This window comes from Theobroma umbraticum, unplaced genomic scaffold, assembly GCF_002168275.2.
Source record: "Theobroma umbraticum cultivar Fairchild unplaced genomic scaffold, ASM216827v3 scaffold_51.0, whole genome shotgun sequence".
NCBI lineage: Eukaryota > Viridiplantae > Streptophyta > Magnoliopsida > Malvales > Malvaceae > Theobroma > Theobroma umbraticum.
In genome coordinates, this window is record NW_018397260.1 from 1,823,771 (window position 1) to 1,850,679 (window position 26,909).

At 33.2% G+C, this 26,909-nt stretch overlaps 2 protein-coding genes across 2 annotated transcripts in view; both read right to left on the reverse strand.

Moving 5' to 3' along the window:
* Positions 1–22,181, reverse strand: part of LOC110416404 (uncharacterized) — a 32,005-nt gene extending 9,824 nt beyond the window's left edge. Inside the window, exons 1-3 of the mRNA XM_021428402.2 lie at positions 21,959–22,181; positions 21,823–21,902; positions 21,285–21,324 (exon numbers count right to left, since the gene is read on the reverse strand). Coding sequence (XP_021284077.2) covers positions 21,285–21,324; positions 21,823–21,902; positions 21,959–22,181 — 343 coding nt within the window. The remainder of the gene's footprint in view (positions 1–21,284; positions 21,325–21,822; positions 21,903–21,958) is intronic.
* LOC110417214 (uncharacterized) lies at positions 15,627–26,289 on the reverse strand. The gene is made up of 5 exons (XM_021429450.2): positions 26,159–26,289; positions 23,526–23,573; positions 21,428–21,493; positions 21,222–21,297; positions 15,627–16,352 (listed from the first exon to the last, which is right to left on the reverse strand). The coding sequence occupies exon 5, from the start codon at positions 16,273–16,275 to the stop codon at positions 15,679–15,681; it is 597 nt and encodes a 198-aa protein (XP_021285125.2). The 5' UTR covers positions 16,276–16,352; positions 21,222–21,297; positions 21,428–21,493; positions 23,526–23,573; positions 26,159–26,289; the 3' UTR covers positions 15,627–15,678.
* Between the last annotated feature and the right edge of the window lie 620 nt (positions 26,290–26,909).

The following is a 26,909-nucleotide window of genomic DNA, read 5'->3' on the forward strand; positions in this document are numbered from 1 at the left end:
AAAACTCAAACTCAAATAATAGAATGCATTAATGTTGGGAAGAAACTCCAGTTTACAAATATCATCATTAAGCCTGAAACACCAAAACCTGGAATTTAAATCGCCAGGCTCATCTATACTGTAACCAATCAAACTCCATAAATATTCATTGTATACAACTAATCTATAATCCACACTGCATCTAAACATTCTATTAGAAATTTTAGAAAATAAAAAACAATTTCCAGTTGAAAGATTTACAACCAATTCGATATTCTACGGAAAAGGTAATACCCTCTGATCTCATCAGTGTTATATTCAAAGAGTAGTGACTCTCACGATTTTTATAAAAGCCAATTCACACCTTCAGGGATAAACAACAACAACAAGAACAGGTTGGTGAAAGCAATGATGGAGGTTCAAAATGAAAATCAAGACAACTACCTGAGGCAATGAATCTCATCATTGGCCACACATGTCAAAGCAGTTGAAATTATTAAAAAACAATTGACTAGCTAAACTTAATAGCACAAAAAATTAAATAATCAAGGATTAGCAAAAAACAAGCACAAAGCACAAGCTAATACAAAGAGAAACAGAACATTGACAAGCCTTGCTCACAGACAACTAAAAGTTTCATGCTTTACACAGCAGCGATTGAAGAAGAGGAAGATGCTCACATTGATGGAACAAGCATAAAAAGTGCATCCAGAAAAGCAAAATAAAGTTGATTTGTCACCAAGCAATTACATTAAGCATTAAAAAAAGATATCAACTACTAGTAGTCCCAACTCCCAATGGCCATGCTACTGGCGTTCAGCAGTATTGATATTTCTAACTGTAGTCAGCGTAGAACAAAACCAAAAACCCAAAGATTTTCATGGTAGGGAACTGCTAATTACTCAATGACATGAAATTCATATGCCAACGAAACAAAAGCAGCATGATAAAGACAAACATTAAAAATCATAAAACCAGCCTTCAGATCTCCTAGCTATAAATGGTCATTCGAAGTTTTAACTTTTAACCCACTGATTTTCGTCAAGAGCCTTCGCCACATCAGTAGCCGTATTCATACGAAGAAAGAGAGAGAGAGAAAGCAGTTCTTCATGTACACCAAAAAGAAGAAAAAGAAACAGAACGAAAGATGCTGTTGATGCCATTGCTGGTGGCAATTGCCCAAAGCGCAAATTAGAGATAACTGCTTCAGTTCAATGAGTTTTCAATCATTGGGCCAAACACCAAAACAGAAAACAAAAAAAGAGTAGTATTCTGCAGAAATGTTACAGTTTTTGAAACATTTGAATTGAAGCTGCAACATCAAAACTTGAAATTCATAGCAGAAAGGCTCTTCCATACAGTAATCAATCAACAGCAAAGAAGAATAAAAAGAATTGACAAAAAAAGAGCTCACCTCATGCATCCCCTCTACGGTTGGACAAAGAGCATCGAACCTGAGAGAATGAACAATAAAAATTGGGTTTCTCTCTTCACCGAAAATAATTAAAAAAATGAAGAAAAAGTGGGCTTAAAAACAAGATGTGATACTGGTAGGAGGTGCAGGGGGATGGGCGCGAGAAAGTACAACTGTACAAGCATTTAAGCGGAGGAGAGAATTAGAAAGAGCCCAAATGAAAAATGGGCTCCTAGTTGGTAATGGAATGCTGAAGTTGCAATCAACTGGACCAGACCAATTATTCAATTGAATTGAACTTAATTTAAATAAAACAATTCGATTCAATTAGTTCATTAAATTCATTGATCTAAAAAATTTGATCTAATTAATTTATTTAGTTACTTCTTAATTTTAAAATTTTTAAATCAAATCGATTAAAATATCAAATTAATATAAATAATTATATTTTTTTATATGTTTTAATTGTTATGTAATCTATATAAGTAAACGTGATAAATCAAGTCATGAAAGATATTCAAGTTAATGATCTGTTATGATTGACTATCTTGTGTTAGATGATTTTATTTTGTAAATGTTAATTTTATTATCTTTGTTATGTTAAATTTTAAATGTTAATTTGATAATTTATGTAAAAAGACATAATAATGTGAGGTACAAAACTTTTTTATGTTTAAATTATTTGTATGTTTATAACTATAGATGAAATTTATAAATTTTCATATTATAATTTGTTAAAAATAAAATAAAATTTTAATCATTTCCATCCAAAATCTAACCAATTTGATATTTGATCAATTTTATATCTCCTTTATGTTTAATCTATTTTAATCAATTTTTTAAAAATATTTAATCCATTTAATCTTTAATTCTGGTAGATCCAACCAACTGAACCACTCAATTACTCACTCTTGCTAAATATAATTAAATTTATAACAAAGGATCTCAATTGTGATGATATTCTAATATTCTTTAATGCATCTTTGAAGGCTGGAATTCTCAAGAGGGGTGAGGAAAATTTTGAATGCGAAAAATCATCCAACCAACTTGATTTCAATCAATTTGATTCAATTACAGTGATTAGCAATTATTTTGAATTTTTTTTATTCATTATAATAGAATCAAGCAATAATTAAATATAAAATAAAATATTTTAAAATTATTATATACATATACGAACTAATTTTTATAATATTCTATACTGCTAGTTGGGTTGAAATTTATAGTTATATATTAGTTTGAAACATGATTTCAACATATATTACTTTTAGTTAGTATGAATTTGATTTCAAATTTCATAATCCGAATAAACCGATCAAAATAATTTGATTTTGATTGATTCGATCATCTTTAAATATTCAATTCGATGTCACAGTAACACATATCGTACATTATTTTCCACATTTTAACTCTTAGCACTAAAATTGATTATAAAAATTATGAATGCAAATTGCATTTCTTGAATGGTTGCAATTGCTAAACCCAAACATGGTCCACTGAGGAAAATAATAGTAAAGATGGTAGAAGGAATTTTTATTTATTTATTTATTATTACTGTACCTTAAAATTAATAACTATAGTAAACAGTAAGTGCTCGGAGAAATGTAATCAAACAACCGCCACTTCCTTAACAATCAGCAATAAGACTCCATAACATTACTCTTAATTACCACTAATCCCACACAATACGTAGCCTCTCAAGGCTCGGGCCTTGACGTACATATAGCTAACAAAGGATTCAAGGTCAAGTCTATCCTTTAGAGCATTATTTTCAAACAAATAAAATAACATTAAAAAACATTTTTACTATATGAAAACCATATATAATATACTCTTAATTAGATAAAATAAATATATGATTACGTAATTCATTTTAGACATTTGATTACCACATTTATAAAATCAATTTTGATAGAGAAATCATCAATTAACTATTATTTTACATTAACAAAAACATAAAATATAGAATTTATGCTAATTAATGATAATGTTAATCTTAAAATTGATTTTAATTTCTTTTAATTTTTTTCTAAAGAAACCGCATTATTTCATTTTTATAAAATAATATAAAGTGTCCTATTTTCGATGATGTCGACAAAGCATATTTGGGGCAAGGAATGCATTGCCCCCACCTCGAAAAGTCAAAAACATTTCCCTAGAATGTGGGTGATAAAATTATTACATAAAATATAATTAATGAAAAGATAACACTATAACATTTAATATATAAAATGTCAGTTTAATGTACTTGTTGTATGTTCTATTTTAATGTAAATTTTTATATTATATAATTTCTTGACTACATCTCACTATTCCTCCTCTCTTAAATGTTGACTACATATATACTTTTTAATTCATAATTTGAAATTTAAATTTATATGAAGAAAGATTAAACTAATCTTATATAACAAATATCTAATAACTCAATGAAAAATTAAACAAAAAGAACCTAGCATACAAGATAAGGATCAAAATTCAAAAATATCTCAACCCATATACATGACAAATTTATAAAGCAATCGACACAAATTTTAGTTTTTACAAATAAAGCATAAAAAATATTGTTGAAGGAAATCTGAAAGCTAACCAATTATTTCACATTTCTTGTTCCATTGTATGAACTAAAAAGTTTGGAGCTTAAGAGAACCATAAAGGTTGGAAACACTCAACATATTCTCAATTATAACCATCATCTAATGAAATGCATGGTCAAACTACAGATTTAAGTCCCCTCACCATCGGGCTGACTGGCTAGTGGCTCTAATGTAAACAATAAACTATTTTGGTCCACGTCACATGGGTTGAAAGAAGCAAGCACATGAAGAAGTTTCCAAAGCTCACAATCAAGTTTCAGTTGAAGGGAGATTAATTCAATTCACAATTTAAAACAAACAGATTCCATTCATTTGACCAACATTTTTGTTCACTGTTGTGATTGTAATCTGAAATGGAAGATATATAAATTAAAATATAAATATATAGCCATGGGAGTTGCTTTATGTCATTTATTGTGCTGGTTTCCCTCTTTTGAGCAAAAACTAAGTGCATTAGGACTCAAGGCTTTGTTATTTTTGGTAAGAGACCAGATGCTAAGTTTGCCAACCTTATAACATTCATTGCTTACACAACAGGTTACATAAGTGTCATAGAGCCAATGAGACAAGGATGGAAACACAAATACTGCTACATCTTGAAAGCAACCTGAAATCACATTCATTACTTACACAACAGCTTACATAAGATAAGTTTTTAACTATACAGACATAATTGATGTTATGTCCCTCCTGCTACAAACACCTAGGTTGCAAATGACATGATGAGAATGCCACGACAAGATCTGTAACCATTCATGACTGAAAAACTCAAGCTAGAAAGTACAAACAAGTTGCAAATTGATTTTGAACACAATAAATTTGACAGTGGTCGAAATCTAAACCCTAAACCAAAAAAAAAAGTAAGCAATATTTACTGATGAAAAAGTCAAAACTTTGACTGCTTTGATTTGGCTAGAGTCCAGTTTTTCTACAATAGAAGTAAAAAAAAAAAAAAAAAAGATAAAAGTATAATAAGTAACTCCTGAAAAGCTTAATTTTGTTACATCAAGAATATATAACTACAATTAATAAAAAACCAAAAGTAATAAATGAATATTGATTATTAACACGTAAGTAATGTTGCAAAATTTTCAAATATTAAAATTTTGCCCTGCAGCAAGGTGTGAGCAAATTTCTAGTTAAAACTATGGCATTATTATTTAAAGTAAACTCCTACAACCTGCAATATCGTAGTTAAAATTATTAAAACTCAAACTTAGAAACATCCCAACACTTGTAACTTTCAAATACACTGTATGGCGAAAGAACAAACAATGCCCTCAGAGGTCAGAACTCATAGTTCCAACAATTCATCAATGGTGATGCTATTGAATTTCATTGAAAACCTTTCCACATCCATTACCAGTCCCATCAATAGTAACACGGACACGAATAATAATAATAATAATAATAATAACGAAGAAGAAGAAGAAGAAGAAAAAGAAGAGCCTAAACTAATGATGACACTAGTAGTGGAAAGGATAGAGCAAAAATACAATGCTGTTGAACCTCTTTGGAAATAAAGTTTCCATCATTGGGCATAAGTGGGGTAAGTCGGAAGAGCAAATATCAAAAGAGTGCTCAATACAAATACAAAATATCATATAAATCTGTAAACCAACGTCACCTACTGCATAGATTTAATATATGTAACTAAATCAACCAGACAAATGCTTAGTTTGCAGTTCTCTGATGCTTTATTTAAAATTTCAATGAACTAACATACGGTTATAGTTTGGCTTTATGTATGACATCAATCAACTTCAGAAGTCAAAATCTAAATACCATTCGTTGCACCCTTTGGACTATGTAAAGATTGAGAGAGGAAGAAACTGATATGGATGTAGAAAAAAACAATATGATTCTCATAACTTAAAGTCAGTTACAAGGTAATATTTATACTTGTCAAAATAATTGATTACAAGCCAAGACCATGATAATTACATGCATTGATCTTATACTCTCCCTCAGAATGCTCATGAATATTCAGAATGCTCATGAATATTCAAAATGCTCATCTTGCTTAATAAAAAACTAAACTGTCTTGACAACAGTGCCTTTCTAGGAAGATTTCTAATTTTGGTACTTTCCCTAGCAGAATTGAGCATGGCAAACAGAGATGATACCAGCAGAAATAGAAACCCTCCAAAATACTTCAAAGCCTACCAATATATTTTACCATCTCATACTTCTCACACTAGTTTTGTCACTGTCTATCCCATTGCCAACTACCTTTCTTCCCAACAACTCTCTTCTTCTCGCAAGACCTATACAAAAGTATGTTCAATGACAAGACATCATGAAAACAAAAGTGGATGCTTTGGAGGACAATGGAACATGGATTGTGATGCCCCTTCCTAGAGGTTCACATGCAAATGAATGCAAAACAGTCTACAAGATGAAACTTCATGCAGATGACAGTGTGAAAAGGTACAAAGCTAGGTTTGTCACCAAAGGATAAAATCGAAGGAATAGGAATGAGTTTGACTATTAGGAGATTCATAGTCCTACTGCTAAGAAAACAATAATAAGAGTATTTCCAAAGGGTAACATTTCTCTAAATTGGACATCACTTTTTTGAATGGTAATTTTAATGAGGTTGTGCAATAAAAATTCAAGTTCGCAAAATGCTCTACTAGTATATATAGATGATGGTTTCATTTTGATGAGGTTTCATTGCTCTACTAGTATACATAAATGATATCGTAATTGCTAGCTCTACTATTCAAATGGCAACAGATGCAAAACGATATTTGAAATCAAGGTTCAAACTTATGGATCTTAGGGTGCCTAAGTATTTTTTAAGTTTGGAGTATTTACATTTGTCAAAGGAAATACGCATTGGACTTAATAAATATGATTTATTGGGAGCTAAACCAATTTCCACTCCCATTAATTACAATCACAAGCTCTCCAAGACCAATGATGATGATCAGATAACAGACGCTCGCATATATAAACAACTGATTGGAAAATTATTACTCTTAACCATCACTAGGCCTAATATAGCCTATGCAGCACAAACTGTCACAATTCTTCGACAAACTAAGGAATTCTCATTTGCAGGCAGCCTCTAAGGTATTAAATTACCTTAAAACAGCACCAGGATAAAGAATTTTATTTTAAATTAAGCCTTTTCTGCAATTAACAACTCATGCAAATAGTGTTGGAACAAGGTACCAAGATAGAAGGAAATCAATGACTGCCTACATATACTTAGAGAGTCACTCATCAATTGGAAGTCCAAGAAACAAACAATTTTTGCAAGAAATTCAACAGAGGTTGGGAGTTTATGTGGTCGATTTTCTTGTTTTAAGATTTTGGCATTAAATTCATCAGAGAAAAAACCTTCACTAGGATTATTAATCCCAAAAACATTCATAAAATCTGCAATAAAGTTAAGCAAGATGAGCATTTTGAATATTAAGAATTCAAGCTCATCTTGAAAGGGAGTATCAAGAATAATTAACGTGATTATCATGTGCCAAAATAAATGTAATTATCTTACCAAGATTGATCAATTAATTATCGACTTGAAGTTTTCAATTAATTAATTAATATTATACTTAATTGACTTAAAATCAAACTTTATGGCAAGCATAAATATTGACTTGTAACTGACTGCCAATCAAAAATCAATTTATTTTCTTCTACAATCTAAATGTGGAGTGCCAAATCCAACACTTCTTGGGACTAGATCTAGTTGGGGAGCACCAAATCGACACTTTCCACAATCAAATCTGGCCATGAAGCACCTAGTCATCACTTCCCATGATCAGATCTAGTCGTGTAGTGCCAGATCCAATCGTGGAGGCACCACCACCACCCTTTACCATCCTCCAATAGTGGAGGAAAATAGGAGAGAAGGGAGAGACAAATGCGCACAGAAAGAAAAAAGAAAGGGGAAATGAAAAAGCTTTGAGTTATATAGGATAGTTATGTTTTAAATTAATTAAAGGCATTTCTGTGCAACAACTTTTTTAGCCTATTCCAACATAGTCGAAATAGCCATTAACAAGAAGATTTCTGGAATGACCATTTCATAGATAAAATGCAATTATAAAAGGGGATAAGGAATAGAGAGGAATGGCTATTCGATTCCCTAACAAAACATGCCATAAAAATGCAACTGAAAATAGCCCTCAGATCTCATAGCTATGGCAAGATCATGTACAATTCACTGTAAAGGCATTCATCATTAGCTTTTCACACACCACCAACATATATATTATATATATATATACATACATACACACAAACACATGTGTACACGAGAGAGAGAGAGAGAGAGAGAGAGAGAGAGAGAGAGAGAGAGAGAGAGAGAGAGAGAATGAAGAGGTGGTGTGCAAAAGCCAAAGATGAATTAAAACCAGATCCATTCGATCAAGAATGAGTTTTTCATCATTGGGCAAAATGCAAGGACAAGACTCAAATATTAAAACATATAACTTCATTGAAAGAATTATGAACTACTAAAAAAAAAATATAAAGCTAAAAACATACTGTTTACAATGGCTCTAATCAAACAAAGGTCCATAATAATATTTATAAGGAATATATAACTCAAAAAAGAAAAAAAAAAACAAAAGATGCTCAGATTTCATCAAGATCATAATCAAAAGATATGAAGCTCATGATTTTCACAAAAACCAATCTACATCTTCACAGATAAAAGGTAACAACAATAACAAACAACAGAAGCAATGACAGAGGATCAAAATAAAAATCATTGAAACCACTGAATCTACTAACTTCTCATAATTGTGCACATGTAAAAGCCTTTGAAATTAATTAAGCATATATTAAACAGAAAAAACAATGAAAGATTGACTAGCTAGATTTAATAGAACCAAAGTGAATCACTAAGGATTAGCAGATGATATACTTTTGTAAGTACTAGTAGATAACATACACAAAAGCACTATTTCAGGTAAGAAAAGAGTTGGCAAGAATTTCTCACAAAGAACAAAGGCCACATTTGTGTGATGCTTTTTCACAACCTAAATATTTCATCCTTTGCACAGCAGCAATTCAAGAAGAGCCAGACACTCACATCAATGAAATAGACACATAAAGTGCATCCAAAAGGACATGATCAAAGTTCAATTAAACAGTCCCAAGAAAATACTTTGAAAACACAAAGAGGTACTGCAGTTTACCTAAATTCTATGAGAGGCTTCAATTATTTCATCTAGCGACAAAAGACTGCATTGTGGTTATTGTAATTGCAAACAAGATATATTCAGCAAGATCGACAAAATTCAGACTAATGAAAACTCATGCAAACCACCCCAACAAGAAGTGTACTGTCAATCAATAGCACTACATTTCTATACTATAGTCACTAAAGAACAAAATCAACAACCAAAAAACTTCCTTGGTAGACCCTTGATCTTAATTATGCATTTCAGTGAAGCGTAGGCACAAGTATGATCAACATATCAATCATACACAAAGAAAACAAAAACAGCATGATAGTCTGAGATTCAAAATGATCAACCAAAGCCCTCAGATCTCATAGATATGTGTGGTCATTCGCAGTATTAACAACTAATTCTCATTAAGAGAATTTACGTATCATCAGCCGTGTCAATAAGAAGATAGATAGAGAGATAGATGAATAGAGAGAGAGAGAACGGGATAGAAAAAGCTGATGATGATGATGATGACAACGGAGATGATAGTAAACACTCTAAATAAAAATCAGAAAAACTGCTCCATTCAATGAGTTTTCCATCATTGGGCAAAAAGCCAAAAACCCAAAACCCAATTGAAAACCACAAAAAATAAAAAGAGCAACATAAAATAAAATTGAATAAAAATGTGGGTTTCCTCATCAGTACACAATGGAAGCAATTGCAATAATAGAGACTCACTTCAGCATGCCAAAAGAATCAAAGCAAAAAGAAAATAATGTACAGTGCTAACTCTAACATTCCCTATTAATAAATGTGACATTTTGCTAACGCAACTTATATATGAACATAGACAAAATTAATATTACAACATAATTCCCAAAAAGAGAAAATTGGGGTGAGTCAGATAGCGTGTTCTTGGATGCATGTGCATCAAGAGCATGTGCCACTACACTAATGAGAGATATGAGATGTATGCTGACAGTTTCATCAACCAAATACAACATCCACCCTCCCTCTCCATGTGTATAACGAAACTTGCTATACTAGTTATACCATTTATGTCATTAAGATATAAGCAAAAAGAGAATGACAATGCAACATCCCTCTTTCGGCCAACCTACAATCATTCATATGCCATTTAAATCAATGAGTTTTCCATCATTGGGCAAAAAGCCAAAAACCCAAAACCTAATTGAAAACCACAAAAAATAAAAAGAGCAAGCTACAATATGTGTAACATAAAATAAAATTGAATAAAAATATGGGTTTTTCATCAGTACACAATGGAAGCAATTGCAACAATAGAGACTCAGTTCAGCATGCCCAAAGAATCAAAGCAAAAAGAAAAATAATGTACAGTGCTAACTCTAACATTCCCCATTAATAAATTAGACATTTGACATTTTGCTAACACGACTTGTGTATCCATATAGACAATATTAACATTACGGCATAATTTCCAAAAAAGAGAAAATTGGGGTGAGTCAGATGAAGCGTTCGAGGCTGCATGTGCATCAAGATCACAGCTTTTTTCTTTTTTCTAGGAACACTGCTCAGAGCGCTTGTATCATCTTTCTTAATAAAACCTCTAATGAGTAAAAGAAAAAAAGAAATGATTAATAAGTTAAATAAAAAAATGGGCATTTTGTAAAAGTGATAAAAAGACATGAGAAGCCCTCAGATCTCATAGCTTAGAACAAATCATCCGCGGTTTTTTGTGCTAGTGGCAGTTCCTCCTAAGCCTTTACACACCACCACTCGTATATATGTGTATATGTATGTATGTAAATATGTATGAAATGTTAGGTGAGAGTGGTGACGGTGGTGGAAGTGGTCGGGATGGTGGTGGTGAGTGAAGACTCTGGAGAAAACAAAAACCAAAGCAACCGCTCAATGTCTTTGTTTCTACATCATCGGGCATATTATCAAGAAGTTGACAAAATGAAATGAAAGAGATTTAGTAGAGAGAGTAGCACAGTGAGAAGTGAAACGCTGTTAGAGGAGGCAGAGCTTAGGGTTTATAAGGAAACAAGGGATCGAATTACTGAATTGCCATTGGTTGTATCTGAAATTTTGAGTTGGATCTTGGGGCTTTTGGGCTCAATCGGTTGATTTCAAAGGCCTATGCAAGACTTCAAGTTGCTTTGTTAATTGGTTGGATGGTGGGCCATATTTCCTTGACAAGCTTGGATTTTGTCTTATAGGCCTGAACCCAAACTAAGACGTATCTTGAGGCCACCCTTAACAGAACCAGGCTCACGTAGAAAGACAAGAAGTGGGCTAAAAATCAAATATCATCTGGATCAGGGCCTACATGGGCCACTAATAATGGCCCAGAGAATGTTCAAGACTACAAGAATAAAGGCCAATGGTATTTTTAATAAGAATATCTTGTTTTAATAGCAAAAGAAATAATTTTACATGTATAGTTCATCTTCTTTGAGATATGTAAATTTTAAATAAATCTCATGTATCTACTAATTAATGTAAATTTTTACCTTCGATATTGAAAAAAATAAATTTATTACATTTGATTATTTTTATTTATGCATTTTACAAATTTCATAGAAGTTCAAATTAGATTAGGTAAGGATTTCTAATTATCAAAATAAAATACAATTTTGTCCAATTTCTAATTGCCAATTTTATCAATAATAAACAAAAGTCTTTCTCCATCCAAAACCACACGTCATATGGATCCAACGAATCAATAAACAAAAAGGGGCTATAGATAAGTAATATATGAGGATGCTTTCAGATAATGGAATTATAAGTAAAATTAGCAAGACTTGAGAAACCCAAGGCTGCATATCATTGACTGCATGACACCACAGCAGAAAGCAAATAATCATTCTACTCTGACCGACCCCATTTTGATGATCAACCAGAACTAGTCGTTAGGCAACTAAAAGTGTTTCCTTAAATGTTAGTTTAGCACTTGCATCTGAAAGGCGAAAAGAAATGGGTAAGGCTAAACAATTGTCATGTCGAGGAAGTAACCTGAACTACTCAAGAAAGTTCTAAGAGAAAGTATAAATCTCTTTTGTTACTTTTGAGTTAGACATGCCTGCCAGACAGAAAATTCTACTTGCAAAGATCCAAACGATTAAAACGAGTAACATACAACTGGTTAATTGCTTCTCTGAAAGGGATGGGCCGCAAACTGCTAGTGTTTGAAATATAAAGAAGAATATGCTAGAAACTTCACCATCAAACCTACATATAAACTAGAGAAATATGAAAAATAAATTAGGGGATGTACCTTTACTGCTAGCATCCAGCTTAGAGACAATAAGATGACCATAAGCATCCACGCTTCCGAATACTAAGTGACCAGTGCCTGTGGAAATTGCATCACAGTTTGAACAAGCATAAAACACTCATATATACTGTAGTTCAATAGCACCAACATCAAGGTTCCATAAAGAAAGTTCAATGCAGCATAATCAGAATAAAATATGAATCAGATCCAAAAGATTTAAAAGGATTTAAACCCTTATAATTATTCAGAGCCACTAAACCATTTCTGAAGGAAACAAAACCAACCAAAATGTAATGATGGTTTACCATGTGAAGCAAGAAAGAACTACAAGAAAACATTCAAAAACGAAAGCAAGACAGGAGCCAACGCTACTTGGCATTTCAAGGTTCATATTATTAACAAATTCAACCTCATCGATGCAAAAAACAGCTAGAAATACAGCTGGAAGGAAAATATATGCAGGTTTGATTAGGGCTGTGCAAACCATAAACCAAATCAATCTAAGGTTATGATAACCAACTACTTGATTCGGTTTCATATTTTTTACTCGTATTAGACATTATCCAAACCAACTCGCACCTTATCATTCTATCAAATAATAAAATACAGCTCACGCATAAGAGAGATTTGACATTGACTTTTGACTAGATTTGAATGCAAGTCACATGAATATAGTGTGACCAGGGTGCTTTCTTTGTTTTTTCAACTATTTCTTAATTTTATAATTTCTCTATCTTATTTCTTTCATTTCAGTTTTTTAGTTCAGAATCTCTTATCACTGCTGGTTTCTTTCTCTCTTTTTTCTCTTAAGCAACTTTTTTAACATTAAACTTTTTTATTGCTCATATTGCTCAAGCTTCTTTCTTCACGAAGCACTGCTTGGAGATATCACAATTCTAGCTCTATATTAAAAATCCTCTTTCACTTTCTCTTTTTCTACAAGGTTGGGGATCAGATCTAATACTTGAGAGATTGTAGATGCCTAATTTTGGTTTTAAAAAATAATTACATCAGGGATGTTCCAAGTGTAGAAGAGCCCAAGGGCATTTTCCTTGGGGTGTTCCAAGCCAGGAGTATTCCAATCGTATAAGCGCCTAGGGGTGTTCTAAGCATAGAAGCGCCCAAGGGCTTTCCTAGTATAGAAGCGCCTAATGGTGTTTCAAATACAGAAATACCTAGGGGTGTTCCAAGTGCAGAAGCACCTAGGGGCGTTCCAAGCGTAGAAGCACCCAAAGCACGTTACAAGCACAAAAACACTCAAGAACAAGTGTGCAACAACTATATGTAGGGAGAAGTAAAAGTAACTCAGAACAAGTGGCAGGGTTCATGAGTTACCTTCACATTTGGGATGTTTTAGAGAGTTTGGCTTGGTGGCTCAGATATGAAATTAGTTAAGAGGACTTTCTCTTAACTTTTCCTTGAAGTACATGTGCTTTACCTATTTTTCTTTCCTTACTCCTTAAAAATACACATGACGCACTATCAAATGCCATTAATCCATTTACCAAAAATTTAAGTCTACTACCCAACTACATGATCATTCTTTTAATATCACATAAACCGTTCTTAATTGTTCTTCCATAACAAGCACATTCTCCCATAATTGAACGTACTCTCCTAACAACTCCTAAGAAAGTGTTCCTGTTCAGTATAAATGTGAGAGCTTTGAAAGTTGGAAAGGGAGAAGATTAGAAACCTAGCAGAGATTAGATTAAAAAGCTCTCTAAAGACTCCTCTACAAATAGTCTTTCTATTTAGTCTTTTCTCATTCGTCGTTATCCGCCGCTCTATCAACCTTTTATCATCCTTCGCCACCTGCCACTCAAAGCACTTACGCTTTAAAGATTGCTCCAGTATTCCTCTCTGCTGCCTTTAGTGCATCCTGATTTACTCATTGCAACACGTCCTCTCTTCCTAACCAAAAGAACCCTCTACATTTTAGCGACTCCATTGGGGAAGAGTGATTGCAGTAAGTGAATATTATCCAGAAATTTCTATATGAAGATATAGAGAGTTCTCTCGACAATCAAGAAATTACAATTCCCACCTATGTCTAGGAGCTCATGAGAATGCTCCAATTGCTTGGTATTTTTTTTACTTTTAATGCATTATCGGTCATAGCTTTATCGCTTTCATTTTAGCTGTCTTGTGATATGTTAAAGTAAATTCATTTTCAGCCATAAGCTTTATTGCTCTTATTTGGTTGTAATATTCTTGTTTCACTTGGTCGAAAGTGTTATGCTCAAATCTTTTACCATATAATTCATATTTCAGCCGCAAGCTTTAACGCTCATAATTTGGCTCTAATAATATTACGCTATTAGTCGCAAGCTTTATCGTTCATTTCTTGGCCATAGTTTGCTATTCACATATTAGCCGCAAGCTTTATCGCTCACTTTTTAGCCATAGTTTGCTATTCACATATCGGCTGCAAGCTTTATCACTTACTTCTTAGTCATAGTTTGCTATTCATAAATTGGTCATAAGCTTTATCGTTCACTTCTTGGTTATAGCTTGCTATTCACAAATTGGCCGCAAGCTTTATTGCTCACTTCTTGGCCATAGTTTGTTATTTACAGAAAGGCCGCAGCTTTAAATGCTCATGTAATATGTCATTCTCCTTCCCATTAGGTTAAAGATTATTCTTCCTAATATGAAGTTGAGAATCCCTTTTAGCACACAGCAATACTTGTGAAACACTCATATGTTCGTAAAGAATGAAATACGGAACCAAGTAGCTCAATAAAACCACGAAAAAGGCAAAGTAAATGTTCACTTTGGAGAACAAGTTTACAATATCAGAAAAAGAAGAACAAGGAAAAGCTAGTTAAGTATGAAATTCAGAGGATAGGAGGATTTATCATTCTCAAAATTGGATAGGCTATCTAATCTTTTTTGCAACTCCATTTTCCTTGCATCAAGCTTTTTTATCTCAACCTCTATGTTAGGCTTGTCAACCTTTGTCATGATGTATTCTTTGGCCTTAGCCATGCAAGCGTCAAGGCATTTAATGTGACAATAAGAGAGGAGAACATTTTCCATAAGACACCATTTTCTGTAATTCTTCGAGGGAAATGTTTGCCTATGGGGAGGAAGCAATCTCTAAAGTAGTACTTAAGCTATCCATGAAGCCTTTATTCAATAAATTGTGTTTAAAATGCCAAAATTCAACTTCTACTGTATAAACATGCTCTAATAGCTGCAAGTGTTGTGGCATGACTGGAAAATGACATACAGTGAGCAGTAAGAAAGAGGCATACCAATATTTAAACAAATAATATTTGAGTTATTTTAAATACCTCTTAGAGAAAAGGAAGAATTACGAGTAGAATCCAGAATACCCTCAGAAAAAGAGCCATTGCAATTAGTATTCAAAACACTTTCAAGATAAGAAGCATCGTGATTAACATTCGAAGCACCCTTGAAAGAAGAAATGTTACAAGTAGCACCAAGAGTAGCATCGATACCAAAGTTGTTCTGAATACTGCAAGTAACTTCAAAGGTTCCCCTGGCAATGATATTTGCATTGTTATATTGAAATGTTCCAAAGCGAAACCCAAGAGCACTCTGATCATTTTGGTTAATGGCATTAACATCATCACCACCAACTCCACTAGTAGCACCCATATCGTCATCACCAACTCTAGTAGCAACATTGACATCATCACCACCAACTCTAGTAGCAGCGTCCACATCACCATCATTAACTCTCGTAATGTCATTTAACTCATCTTCACCAACACTTTGTCTCACAAAGAGTAGGAAATCAGTCAGATCTATCAAACCTCTTTGTATAGCATTACCATCTACCTTTCCTCCTAAACTCTGATGTTCATGTTTGGGAAACCTTTCATCAACTGACTCATCACTGGACTCATGGTTTTTCATGTGGTCATATGATTCTTTTTCACTCTCAAACTTGAGATACTTTGTTCTTCTACTTTTACACTTGGAATTGATTTTTCCTAAAAAAAAAAAGAATTCAAATATCTATGTGAGAATAAAGTAAAAAGAGAGATAAAGAATAGCAAGAAACAAGCTTCCCTGACAAGGGTTTTGTTCCTCTTAGAGTGACTCAAACGAAGTGACACGTCATCATTGTTGATGAAAGGAACATGCAATTGCACTTTAAGATTAGATACGATGAATGAAGTCCATTCCTAAAGACAATCTCCCTAGTAAGCATACCAACTAGTGGTATAAGCACCTATTTTGTCAAAGGCTGGGACAACACAGCTTTTGAATTTATCTACAGTACGATTGAGCATACCAATAAGAAATACGAAAGTGCAAGAGGAGAAGTTTTCAAGAAAAGGAGGTCTAGGTGGAGTTGGTTGATCATATCCAAATTGGCATGCCACTCTATAAGGAGAATATACGCGACAGACAATGAATCCCTATAAATGCTTGAGCTAATTGTCTCAATCATAAAAGACAGTTGGAAAAATGAATTCACATTAAGAAGTTCAATTCACGTGAGCTCAGTTTCCCACACTTAGATGGTCGTCTATCATAGTAAATAGTTGGATCATCAAAACCATGACTTGATCTCACATAAGGCCTGACGGTAAATTGATCTGCCTCATCCAACACCTTAAGAATGTTGTCTTTGAGAATTTGATCATGCCATGCCCAAGCTTTATAATTGTCTCTTAAAGCTGTATTTGCATAAGAAGACACATAGGGCTGATACACCTTAAAAGTAGGGGCACAACTACAAAATCGTTTCTATAAACACATATGAATAAAAGATACATCCACATAAGTCAAGACTTTGTAGCGACCAACTGATTCAGCAGTCTTAGAATGATACAAGTCTAATCTCTTATACAGAGATCCTAGATATAATGGAGCAAGAAAAAAGCTAGTACCCTTAGCAATTTTGTTTGCATAAGGAATAACTGAAGAAGATATTCCATCATCTAGACAACTTGGGAAGACACATCGAGCCAACCATATGATCAACAAAACTACTAACTCATGAATGTGATCTGGATACTTAGGAGGACTACTTTCACCTTTAATGTTGAACTTCTTATAGAAGAGTCCTACCTAGTTGGAGAAATGCGCCACCTCGGAAGCTTTAACTTGGCTCCTAAATAAGTTAATAAAGAACTTCTTGACTTTTTCTTTCTCTTTGGAAAGTATAATGAAACGAAGGTCGTCTCTACCAACATAAGGAAGTTCCAAAAGAATGCACACATCTTCAAGAAACTCTCCCTAAGCAGTAATCATAGTATGTGAAAAAGTACTCCATCATGCAAGAATAGCGCGCCATACTTTAATTCTGGATTCCCTATGAATATGGAGTTTTGTGGTGACTCTTACAGTGTCAAGGACTCCGACATTATTGAGAGCAGTCACATAAGTGGAATTCTTTAAGACTTTCTCTACCCATTTATCTCAACCTTGCACCAATAATGAATTAAATCCAAATTTAGTGACCGAAAGAGGGCTCACCATGTTTAAATCTGAACTTCAGTACTGACATTCCTAGGATCGAACACCTTCTATCTGGAGTGACTCCGTTACAAATACGATCCCAATGATAAGTAACGGATGCACATGGATGCCTATCTACCTATTTTGCACGCACTGCTTCCTAAAAGCAATCTTCTCCTCTTTCTTTGATGATATTATCATCCTAATTTTCTGACATAAGAGGTATTTCACCGGTTCTTCCTACCTACAGTTTCTTAGTAAGAGAGGTTGCAATAGTATTCTTCATTTTCTTTCCTAGAATAGTGAACTTTCGGGGTAAAACGAGTGCTGGCCATGAGAAGAGGCAACAAAATTTCTACAAGCACAAATGACAAAGAAAAAAAAAACAACCAGATAAATACTCATGCATTGCCATTCCTACTTATACATTAATATCCCATGTTTCTTTATTTGTTCTTATTTGTGCATCATTTTTTTTAATATTCCTTTATGCCAAATAAAACAAATAAAGATATATGAATATAAATCACTAAATGAAAAAAAAATATCCTCAAAGAGAAACAAGCAATAATAAATAAATAAACACTCATTCTATGTTAAAATAAAATAAAATAACAAAATTTTCCTAACATTAAAGATGTTCATTTTCTGTGCAATTTGTTTTATATATATAATCTATAATCCATATATATATATATGCTAAAAAAAAATTTTAGGGAAAAGCCTTAGAAGTTCATTGTGAGTTTCTACACAACCAATTTCCCTAGAGAGATTTATAAAATCCTTAAATTTTGACATTCATTTAAATCTTTCCACTATGCATGAAATTTTTAATAATAAAATTTTCCTATAGGGGGCAAACTATTCTAAGTGGTTCAGGTGCTCCAAGTAAGAAAGCGTCTAGAGCTATTCTAAATGCAAAAGCACCCCTAAACATATACGTTAAAAAAAATGGAAAGAAACAAACACAGTATTGATGTAAAGAAAACTTACTTGTTCAAAATTTTAAAAAAGAGCCTTTAAGAATTGATTGTGAATTTTTTTTACAGAACTATTCTCTCGTATTTATAGATTTTAGAAATTATTTTCCTAATAGGAATCTAACTCTTTAAATTTTCTTAGGAAATCCTTTTTTACATCTAATTACTTTTCTACAGACATCTCTACTTCTCCTCCCTTATCTTAATTTTTTTTATTATTATACTAAAAAAAAATTTTGCATTTATCCAATACGCGTACAATTTGCTTCATGAAATTGTGGGGGCATGGAATTGATAATGTTAGGAGAAACCCATCCTTTTGCAAGGAACTAACATATAAACATGGCTGAAATAGCCAAAAAAATTCAATCTTCACCACCTTTGGGATTTACTAGGATGGTTTAAGAGTAATACTCTTTTGCTCTTTTAAAGCCTTTCTTTGACTAAAAATATATATATATATAATAAATAAGAAAAATAATAATAGTGATACTATGCTCAATAATTACCAACTCAAAAAAATAAAATAATAAATAATAAATAAAATAAAAGAAAGAGATAGAAATATATATATATATATATATATATATATATAAACGTATTATCTTTCTTATTAGTATGAGCATCTCCTTATGCATAAAACTACTTATAAGGATTTTTATGCAGGGGGCAAAATGTAGATGCTCAATTCTAGTTTTACAAAATAATTACATCAGGGATGTTCCAAGTGTAGAAGAGCCCAAGGGCATTTTTCCTAGGGTGTTTCAAGCCAGGAGTATTCCAATCATAGAAGTGCCCAGGGGTGTTCTAAGCGTAGAAGCGCCCAAAGGCATTCTAGTGTAGAAGCGCTTAGTGGTGTTCCAAGTACAGAAGCGTCCAAGGGCGTTCCAAGTGTAAAAGCACCCAAAGAGCGTTACAAGCATAGAAACACCCAAGAACAAGTGTGCAATAGCTATATGTAGGGGAAGTGAAAGTAACTCAGAACAAGTGGCAGGGTTAATGAGTTACTTTCAATTTGGGATGTTCTAGAGAGTTTGACTTGGTGCCAGAATGAAGATAGTTAAGAGGACTTCTCTTAACTTTTCTTGAAGTACATGTGCTTATCCATTTTTCTTTCCTTACTCCTTAAAAGCACACGTGACGCACTATCAATTGCTACTACTCCATTTACTAAAAACTTATATCCACTACCTCACTACGTGATTATTATTTTAATATCCCGTAAACCGTTCTTAACTGTTCTTCCATAACAAGCACATTCTTCCATAATTGAACGTGCTCTCCTAACAACTTCTAAGGAAGTGTTCTTGTTCAGTATAAATGTGAGAGCCTTGAAAGTTAGAAAGGGGAAGATTAGAAACCCAGCATAGATTATATTAAAAAGCTCTTTCAAGACTATTCCATTGAGAGTCTTTCTATTCAGTCCTTTCTCATTCGTCGTTATCCGCATCTTAGTCAACCCTTTCTCATCCCTTGCCACCTGCCACTCAAAGCACTTATGCTTCAAGGACTATTCCAGTCTTCCTCTATGTTGCCTCTAATCCATCCTGATTCACTCATTGCAACACGTCCTTTCTCCCTAACCAAAAGAACCCTCTACAGAGATCACATTTAAAATCTTTTGATTTAAGATGCTTACTTTTAGGGCTAGCTTTGTGATTTTTACTTGATTCAAGGGCAAAGATTTCAAAAAAGGTTTAATAAGGAATTGAATATCTGTAAATGCACAAATTCGTGCGATGTGATGAGGATAAAAAACTTGAGAAAAAGGAACCAAAATAATCAATTAATTTGGTCTCAGTTATATGTAATTTTTGTTACCTTTCAATGTGGTTTTAGTATGAGATTTTCAAAAATGGAAAACCTCAGTTCAATTACTAAGTTAGCTAATATTTGAACCACCCTGACCCATATATAGCACTAGGTTTACTAATAACTTAACAAAATGTATACAAGTTGAAAAACTGATACCAAACCTTGAGTCCAAGTGTCTTAATGGATAATCAATGGTTTTTTTCATTGTTCTAGTTTGCTAGGGCCAGCTAAATGTGTGGTATCAACAGATGTCTAAATTGAACCAGATTTAACAATTGATAGTTTCACCCTCTAAATGTTACAAATAAAGGCCACTACATTAATGAGAGATATGAGATGTACGCTGACAGTTTCATCAACCAAATACAACATCTACCCTCTTTTTCCATGTGTAGAATGAAACTTGCTATACTTGTTATACCATGTATGTCATTAAGATATAAGCAAAAAGAAAATGACAATTCGACGATCCTCTTTCGGCCAAATTAGAATCATTCATATGCCATTTAATGTATAACATAAGCTATAGAAATGCATTCTATCTAAGATATCATCAAATTAAAAAATATACTAAATGTCAATTGAAAAAGCACTTACTTTCAATTTCGGCAAGTACAATAGTCTGAATTTCTGAACGATGAGGGCAACTTTGAAGCAAAAAAGAGTCTATAACCTTTAAAATCAAAGATGATAAAAAGGGCTATATAACTAAATGAATAACAGTAACATAAGGTTATTTCAAGTCCTCATTCTTCCTTCTTAGAAAAATTATGAATGGCGTGCTGAAAGTGAAATGGTAGTACCTTTGTTCACTCAAGAACAAGGAGGCCTTCTTTCCCTTTGCTAAGCCAAGAATCTTCCAGCGGAATCTATCAAAATTAATGATTAAAAAAAATTATAAAAAAAAAGATACAAAGGAGTTTATAAGAAATTAATTTCGAAAGGACCCTGCTAGATAGAAATTTCCAAATTATGCATATGTACTTGGTGTTTGTAGATGTTGCATCTGGGGGAAATGTAAACCCAACAAGAAGAGCCATCCTTATTCACCTAATGAAGAATTGGAAAAAACTAAAGACATGGGTAATAATGAATCCAGCACCACAAAATCAAAGACAAAATAAATAGCCACAATCTATTAGGCAAAAGCTATAGTTCTCAGCATGATCCTTGTCACTCTTCTTCTGTTCAAGGTAACATTGGAAGTGCCAACAAGCTTGGACTTCCTAAACAGCTTAACAATCTCCTTCACTTCTTCATCATCATCACACTCGTCCACTACCACCACACACACCCCACTTTCTTTCACAGTCCTCTCCATCTACCTTGCATACCGCCTGGGATACAAAGCCTCCACCAAATGCCCAATAAAGGCAACATCGAAGGCCCATGAAGGAAAGGACAATTATGAGGATCCACCCTGATAACCAAAGGCAAAGACTCTATCACTTCAACACTTGTAACATCCTCAACACCCATTTTGGATAGAGCCATGACCTCATGGCCTGCTCCAACAGAGACACAAAGGACTTTGGAGTGTTTCTTGGAGAGACCCATTTTTTACAATTAGGTGAAGAATTGAGTAAAGGAAGAGACTTCGGTGATCTAAGATGTGGAGGACCAAAAGTAGGTGTTTTCTTGGGAAAATGGAGGTAGTAACACAAGGAAGAGTCACTGGTAGATTTGGGGAATCTAAGATGAGGCTTTAGGGTAGTGTCGTGTGTGATGTAGGTTTCTGAGGTTTGGAGGAAAAGGAAGAAGAGAGTAAATATGGCTATGGTGATTGATACAAGTGACACTTTGTTTAGGAATCTCTGTATGTACTGTTCCATTTTGATTTTCTCTATGATGAATATTTTCACCCTATTTGTGTGTGATAGAAGGTTTTTTTATTTCTGTTGTTTTGGCCGTTCGTCCACTCTTCTGTGGGTTAATCTCAAAATATTATGCTTTGGTATTATTAGTGTCAGTGTACAACACACTTGCATTGAACTGGAACCAATGTACATGAGTATCTTGTATTTATTGTACTTTAATGTATTGGTAAACTGCAAGACAAGAAGGAATACATGGAGATATGGTTAGACCAAATGTAAACTGCAAATGTATTTCTTAAAAGTCCAAAAAGTGGCAACTATTAGAATATGCTGGTAAGTGGGTTTGAGGGAGGAGTGGGCTGCACCACCCATAACCTCGGCCCAAAAAAAAATCCAGAACAACAAAGTAAAGGTAACAAGAAAATGGCCTCGGATCTCATAGCTTGGATTGATCATATGTGGTATATTACCAATGGCATTCATTACAAGCCTTTATACACCAACCACTAACACCCATACACACACACACACCCGCCCGCACGTGCACACATGCCATTACAGAAACACAACACACCCACCTAGACACTCACCCATGGCATATAAAGATTATTAATGAATAATCTAGATACCACTTGATAAAATTAATTTGTCCATCATCAGGCAATAAGAAGATAAATACCCAAACAATGCAAATACAGGAATATTCATGAAAATAAACTAACCAATCAAATGTCTTAAAAAATGGTTCCAGAAGAGCCATGAGAAAGAGAAACATGTTGGTGTACAAGAAAAAAGAAGAATTTGGGTCCATGTTGTCATAAATTGTACTATTCATGTAACAAGGCATCTTCAGGTATAATAAAGTGCCACATAAAAACGAGAAATAAATACCATTAAACCAAATCAAAAGAAAAAACATGAAGCCTTATTTTCATCTGGCAGCCATAAAAACCATCAAATTGTGAGGAATAAAAGAAGGAAGGTTCGATAGGGCAACAAATGAGCAGCCTCGGCTATTCAAAATGCAACTCAACATACTGATAGTCGTATCAGAGTACTGAAAAGCATGATATCCTACTCTTACCATGTAGCCAAATTAAATTTGAAAGCAGCATAACTGAACTCGTACAACCTGCAAATTGTTAAGTCAAAAACCTCAAAATGTATGAATTCTCAATACAACACAAATGATAAAGAATCTAAAATGTTCTCAGAGGTCAGAATTGATACTTCCAAAAATACACAGATAGTGAAGCTATATGTTTTAACAGAAAACTATTCCACAGCCATTATCAATACCATGTGCAATAATAGGACAATAATAATAATAATAATTGAAATTACACAAGTAAAAGATATATCCAGAACTGCCTTGGGATGCAAACAAAAACAAAAGTAAAAATCAACCTCACCCAACTGCGATAATTTAATATTAGTTAAATGTGTTTGTGTGTGTGAAAGAGAGAGAGAGAGAGAGTGTGTGTGTGAAAGAGGAATTGCTCAATTTGCAATTCTCCAATGCTTAACTAAAATTTCTATAGACATGTTAACTAGTTATGATTTGGAGCTATACATGGCACCAATAAATTCCATAACTCAAAATCTAAACACACACCATGTACCTTTTGGACTAAGGGTAACCTCATTTTTTTGTCTTTTGTTTTTGGCCAAAGATTACATTTGACTTTCAAACCTATGAAAGTGCAATTCAAAAAAGTGACTCAGATCTTATAGCTTTGACAAGATCATTTACAGCTCATGCAATGGTGTTCACCAATGGCATCTCACACACCACCAAAGATATATATATATATATATATATAGAGAGAGAGAGAGAGAGAGAGAAAGAGAGATTGAATGACGGAGGTGGTGCGTAAAAGCTAGAGATGAATTACAAACCAGAACCTCCAAATCAAAATGAGCATTTCCATCATTGGGAAAAAGCATTAACTATAGTGTAGGATCTCACTGTAACCCTAAACACAGATATCTAATAACAACACCTAACTCAAATAGAAAAAACTATGATCTACTATGACAACTAGTTAAAGGAATTTGCTTTGAGCAACTAATGACTATAACTTCAGAGCACTACCCTGAAAGGCCCATAACAACACTTAAAGGAAGATAAAATAAAAACTCTTTTTACAAAAATGCAATGCCTTTATGAGTATCATAATCAAAAGACAGAGAAGCTCATGATTTTATAAAAATACACAGCAATAATGACGATAGTAGCAGCAGCAGTAGCATAAACTGTCCTATAATGTAGTCACTATAGAATAAAATCACAACCCAAAGATTTCTACGGTACACGAAGTTAATTAAGTAATTACGAATTCCAGACAAGATTCAAAATGATTAAAAAAAAAAAAAGATCTCACAGATAAATTTGGTCATCCACAGTATTAAGTAACCGGTTTTAAAGACCTTTCACACATCATCATCCATGTCAATAGGAAGATATATAGATATATATCAAGTCAGAGTGAGAGAGACAGAAGGCTACTTTGGTATTTTGCTTGTTTCTAACGGTGATTGGTGATGACAATGATAGAGATGATAATAGCAAATGCTCAAATGAGAATAAGAAAAACTGCTCTATTCAATGAGTGTTCTATCGTTGGGCTAAACACCAAATACAAAAAGAATGCTACAAATTAGGTCCAGAAAGCTTTGCTAAAAAATGTTATAAAAACTCAAACTCAAATAATAGAATGCATTAATGTTGGGAAGAAACTCCAGTTTTCAAATATCATCATTGAGCCTGAAACACCAAAACCTGAAATTTAAATCGCCAGGCTCATCTATGCAGTAATCAATCAAACTCCATAAATATTCATTGTATGCGACTAATCTATAATTCACACTGCATCTAAAACATTTTCTTAGAAATTTAAGAAAAGGAAAAATAGTTTCCAATTGAAGGATTTACAACCCATTTGATATTCTATGTCAAAAGGTAACACCATCTAATCTCATCAGTGTCATATTCAAACAGTGGAGACTCACGATTTTTATAAAAGCCAATCCATACCTTCAGGGATAAACAACAACAACAAGAACAGGTTGGTGAAAGCAATGATGGAGGTTCAAATGAAAATCAAGACAACTACCTAAGGTAATGAATCTCATCATTGGCCAAACATGTCAAAGCAGTTGAAATTTGTTATGCATATATTTACATTATATAGTAAAAAACAATTGATTAGCTAAACTTAATAGCACAAATAATTAAATATTCAAGGATTAGCAAAACAACACGCACAAAGCACAAGCTAATACAAAACGAAATAGAATATTGACAAGCTTTGCTCGCAGACAACTGAAAGTTTCTTGCTTCACATAGTAGCGATTAAAGAAGAGGAAGAAGCTCACATTAGCGGAACAAACATAAAAAGTGCAAAATGCTGTTGATGCCAGATAGAATGGAATAGAAAGAAAGATGCTGTTGATGCCATTTTTAATAGCAAATGTCCAAATTGAAAATTAGAGATAATTGCTTCAGTTCAATGAGTTTTCAATCATTAGGCCAAACACCAATACAAAAAAAAAAAAACAAAAGAGTAGTATTTTGCAAAAATGTTGCCGTTTTTGAAACATTTTAATTGAAGCTGCAACATCAAAACTTGAAATTCATAGTAGAAAGGCTCTTCCATAAAGTAATCAATCAACAACAAAGAAGAATATAAAGAATTAACAAAAAAAAAAGCTCACCTCATGCATCCCTCTACGGCTCTGCTATCATTGGACAAAGAGCATCGAATATTAGAGAATGAATAATAAAAGTTGGGTTTCCCTCTTCCCCAAAATAATTAAAAAAAAAGAAAGAGTTGGGTAAAATAAGATGTGATACTGGTAAGAGTTACAGAGGGATGAGAGAGAGAAAGTACAAGCTTCTAAGCAGAGGTGAGGATGAGAGATAGCCCACATGGAAAAATGGGGTCCTAGTTGGTCATGGAATGTTGGAGCTGCAATCAGCTAGGCCAGACGAATGATTCTATTAAATTAAACACAATTTAGGTGAAATAATTTGATCCAATTAGTTATTGAATCTATTGATTTAAAATATTTTATCTAATTAGTTTATTAAGTTAGTTCTCAATTTTAAAGTTTTTAAATTTTTAAATTAAGTTGATCTAAATATCAAATTGATGTAAATAATTAAAAAAATATTAATAATTACATTTATTATATTCTTTTAATTGTTAGATAGTTTATGTGAAGTTATGGAAGATATTCAAGTTAATAATGTACAATGGTGTTTTTTTTTTTATAATTGGGAAAAGAGGAATCCAAACTCTGTTATTTAGACAGGAGATAATGCATTAACCAATGAGCCACATGATCGAGTGCTAATGATGTACAATGATTGATTGTCTTGAGTTAGAAAGTTTTATTTTGTAGATGTTAATTTAATTATCTTTGCTATGTTGAATCTTGAATGTTAATTTGATCATTTATGTAA

Excerpts from the sequence above, each read along its gene's own strand:
- LOC110417214 (XM_021429450.2), bottom strand. The coding sequence starts at position 16,275 with ATGAAAAACCATGAGTCCAGTGATGAGTCAGTTGATGAAAGGTTTCCC.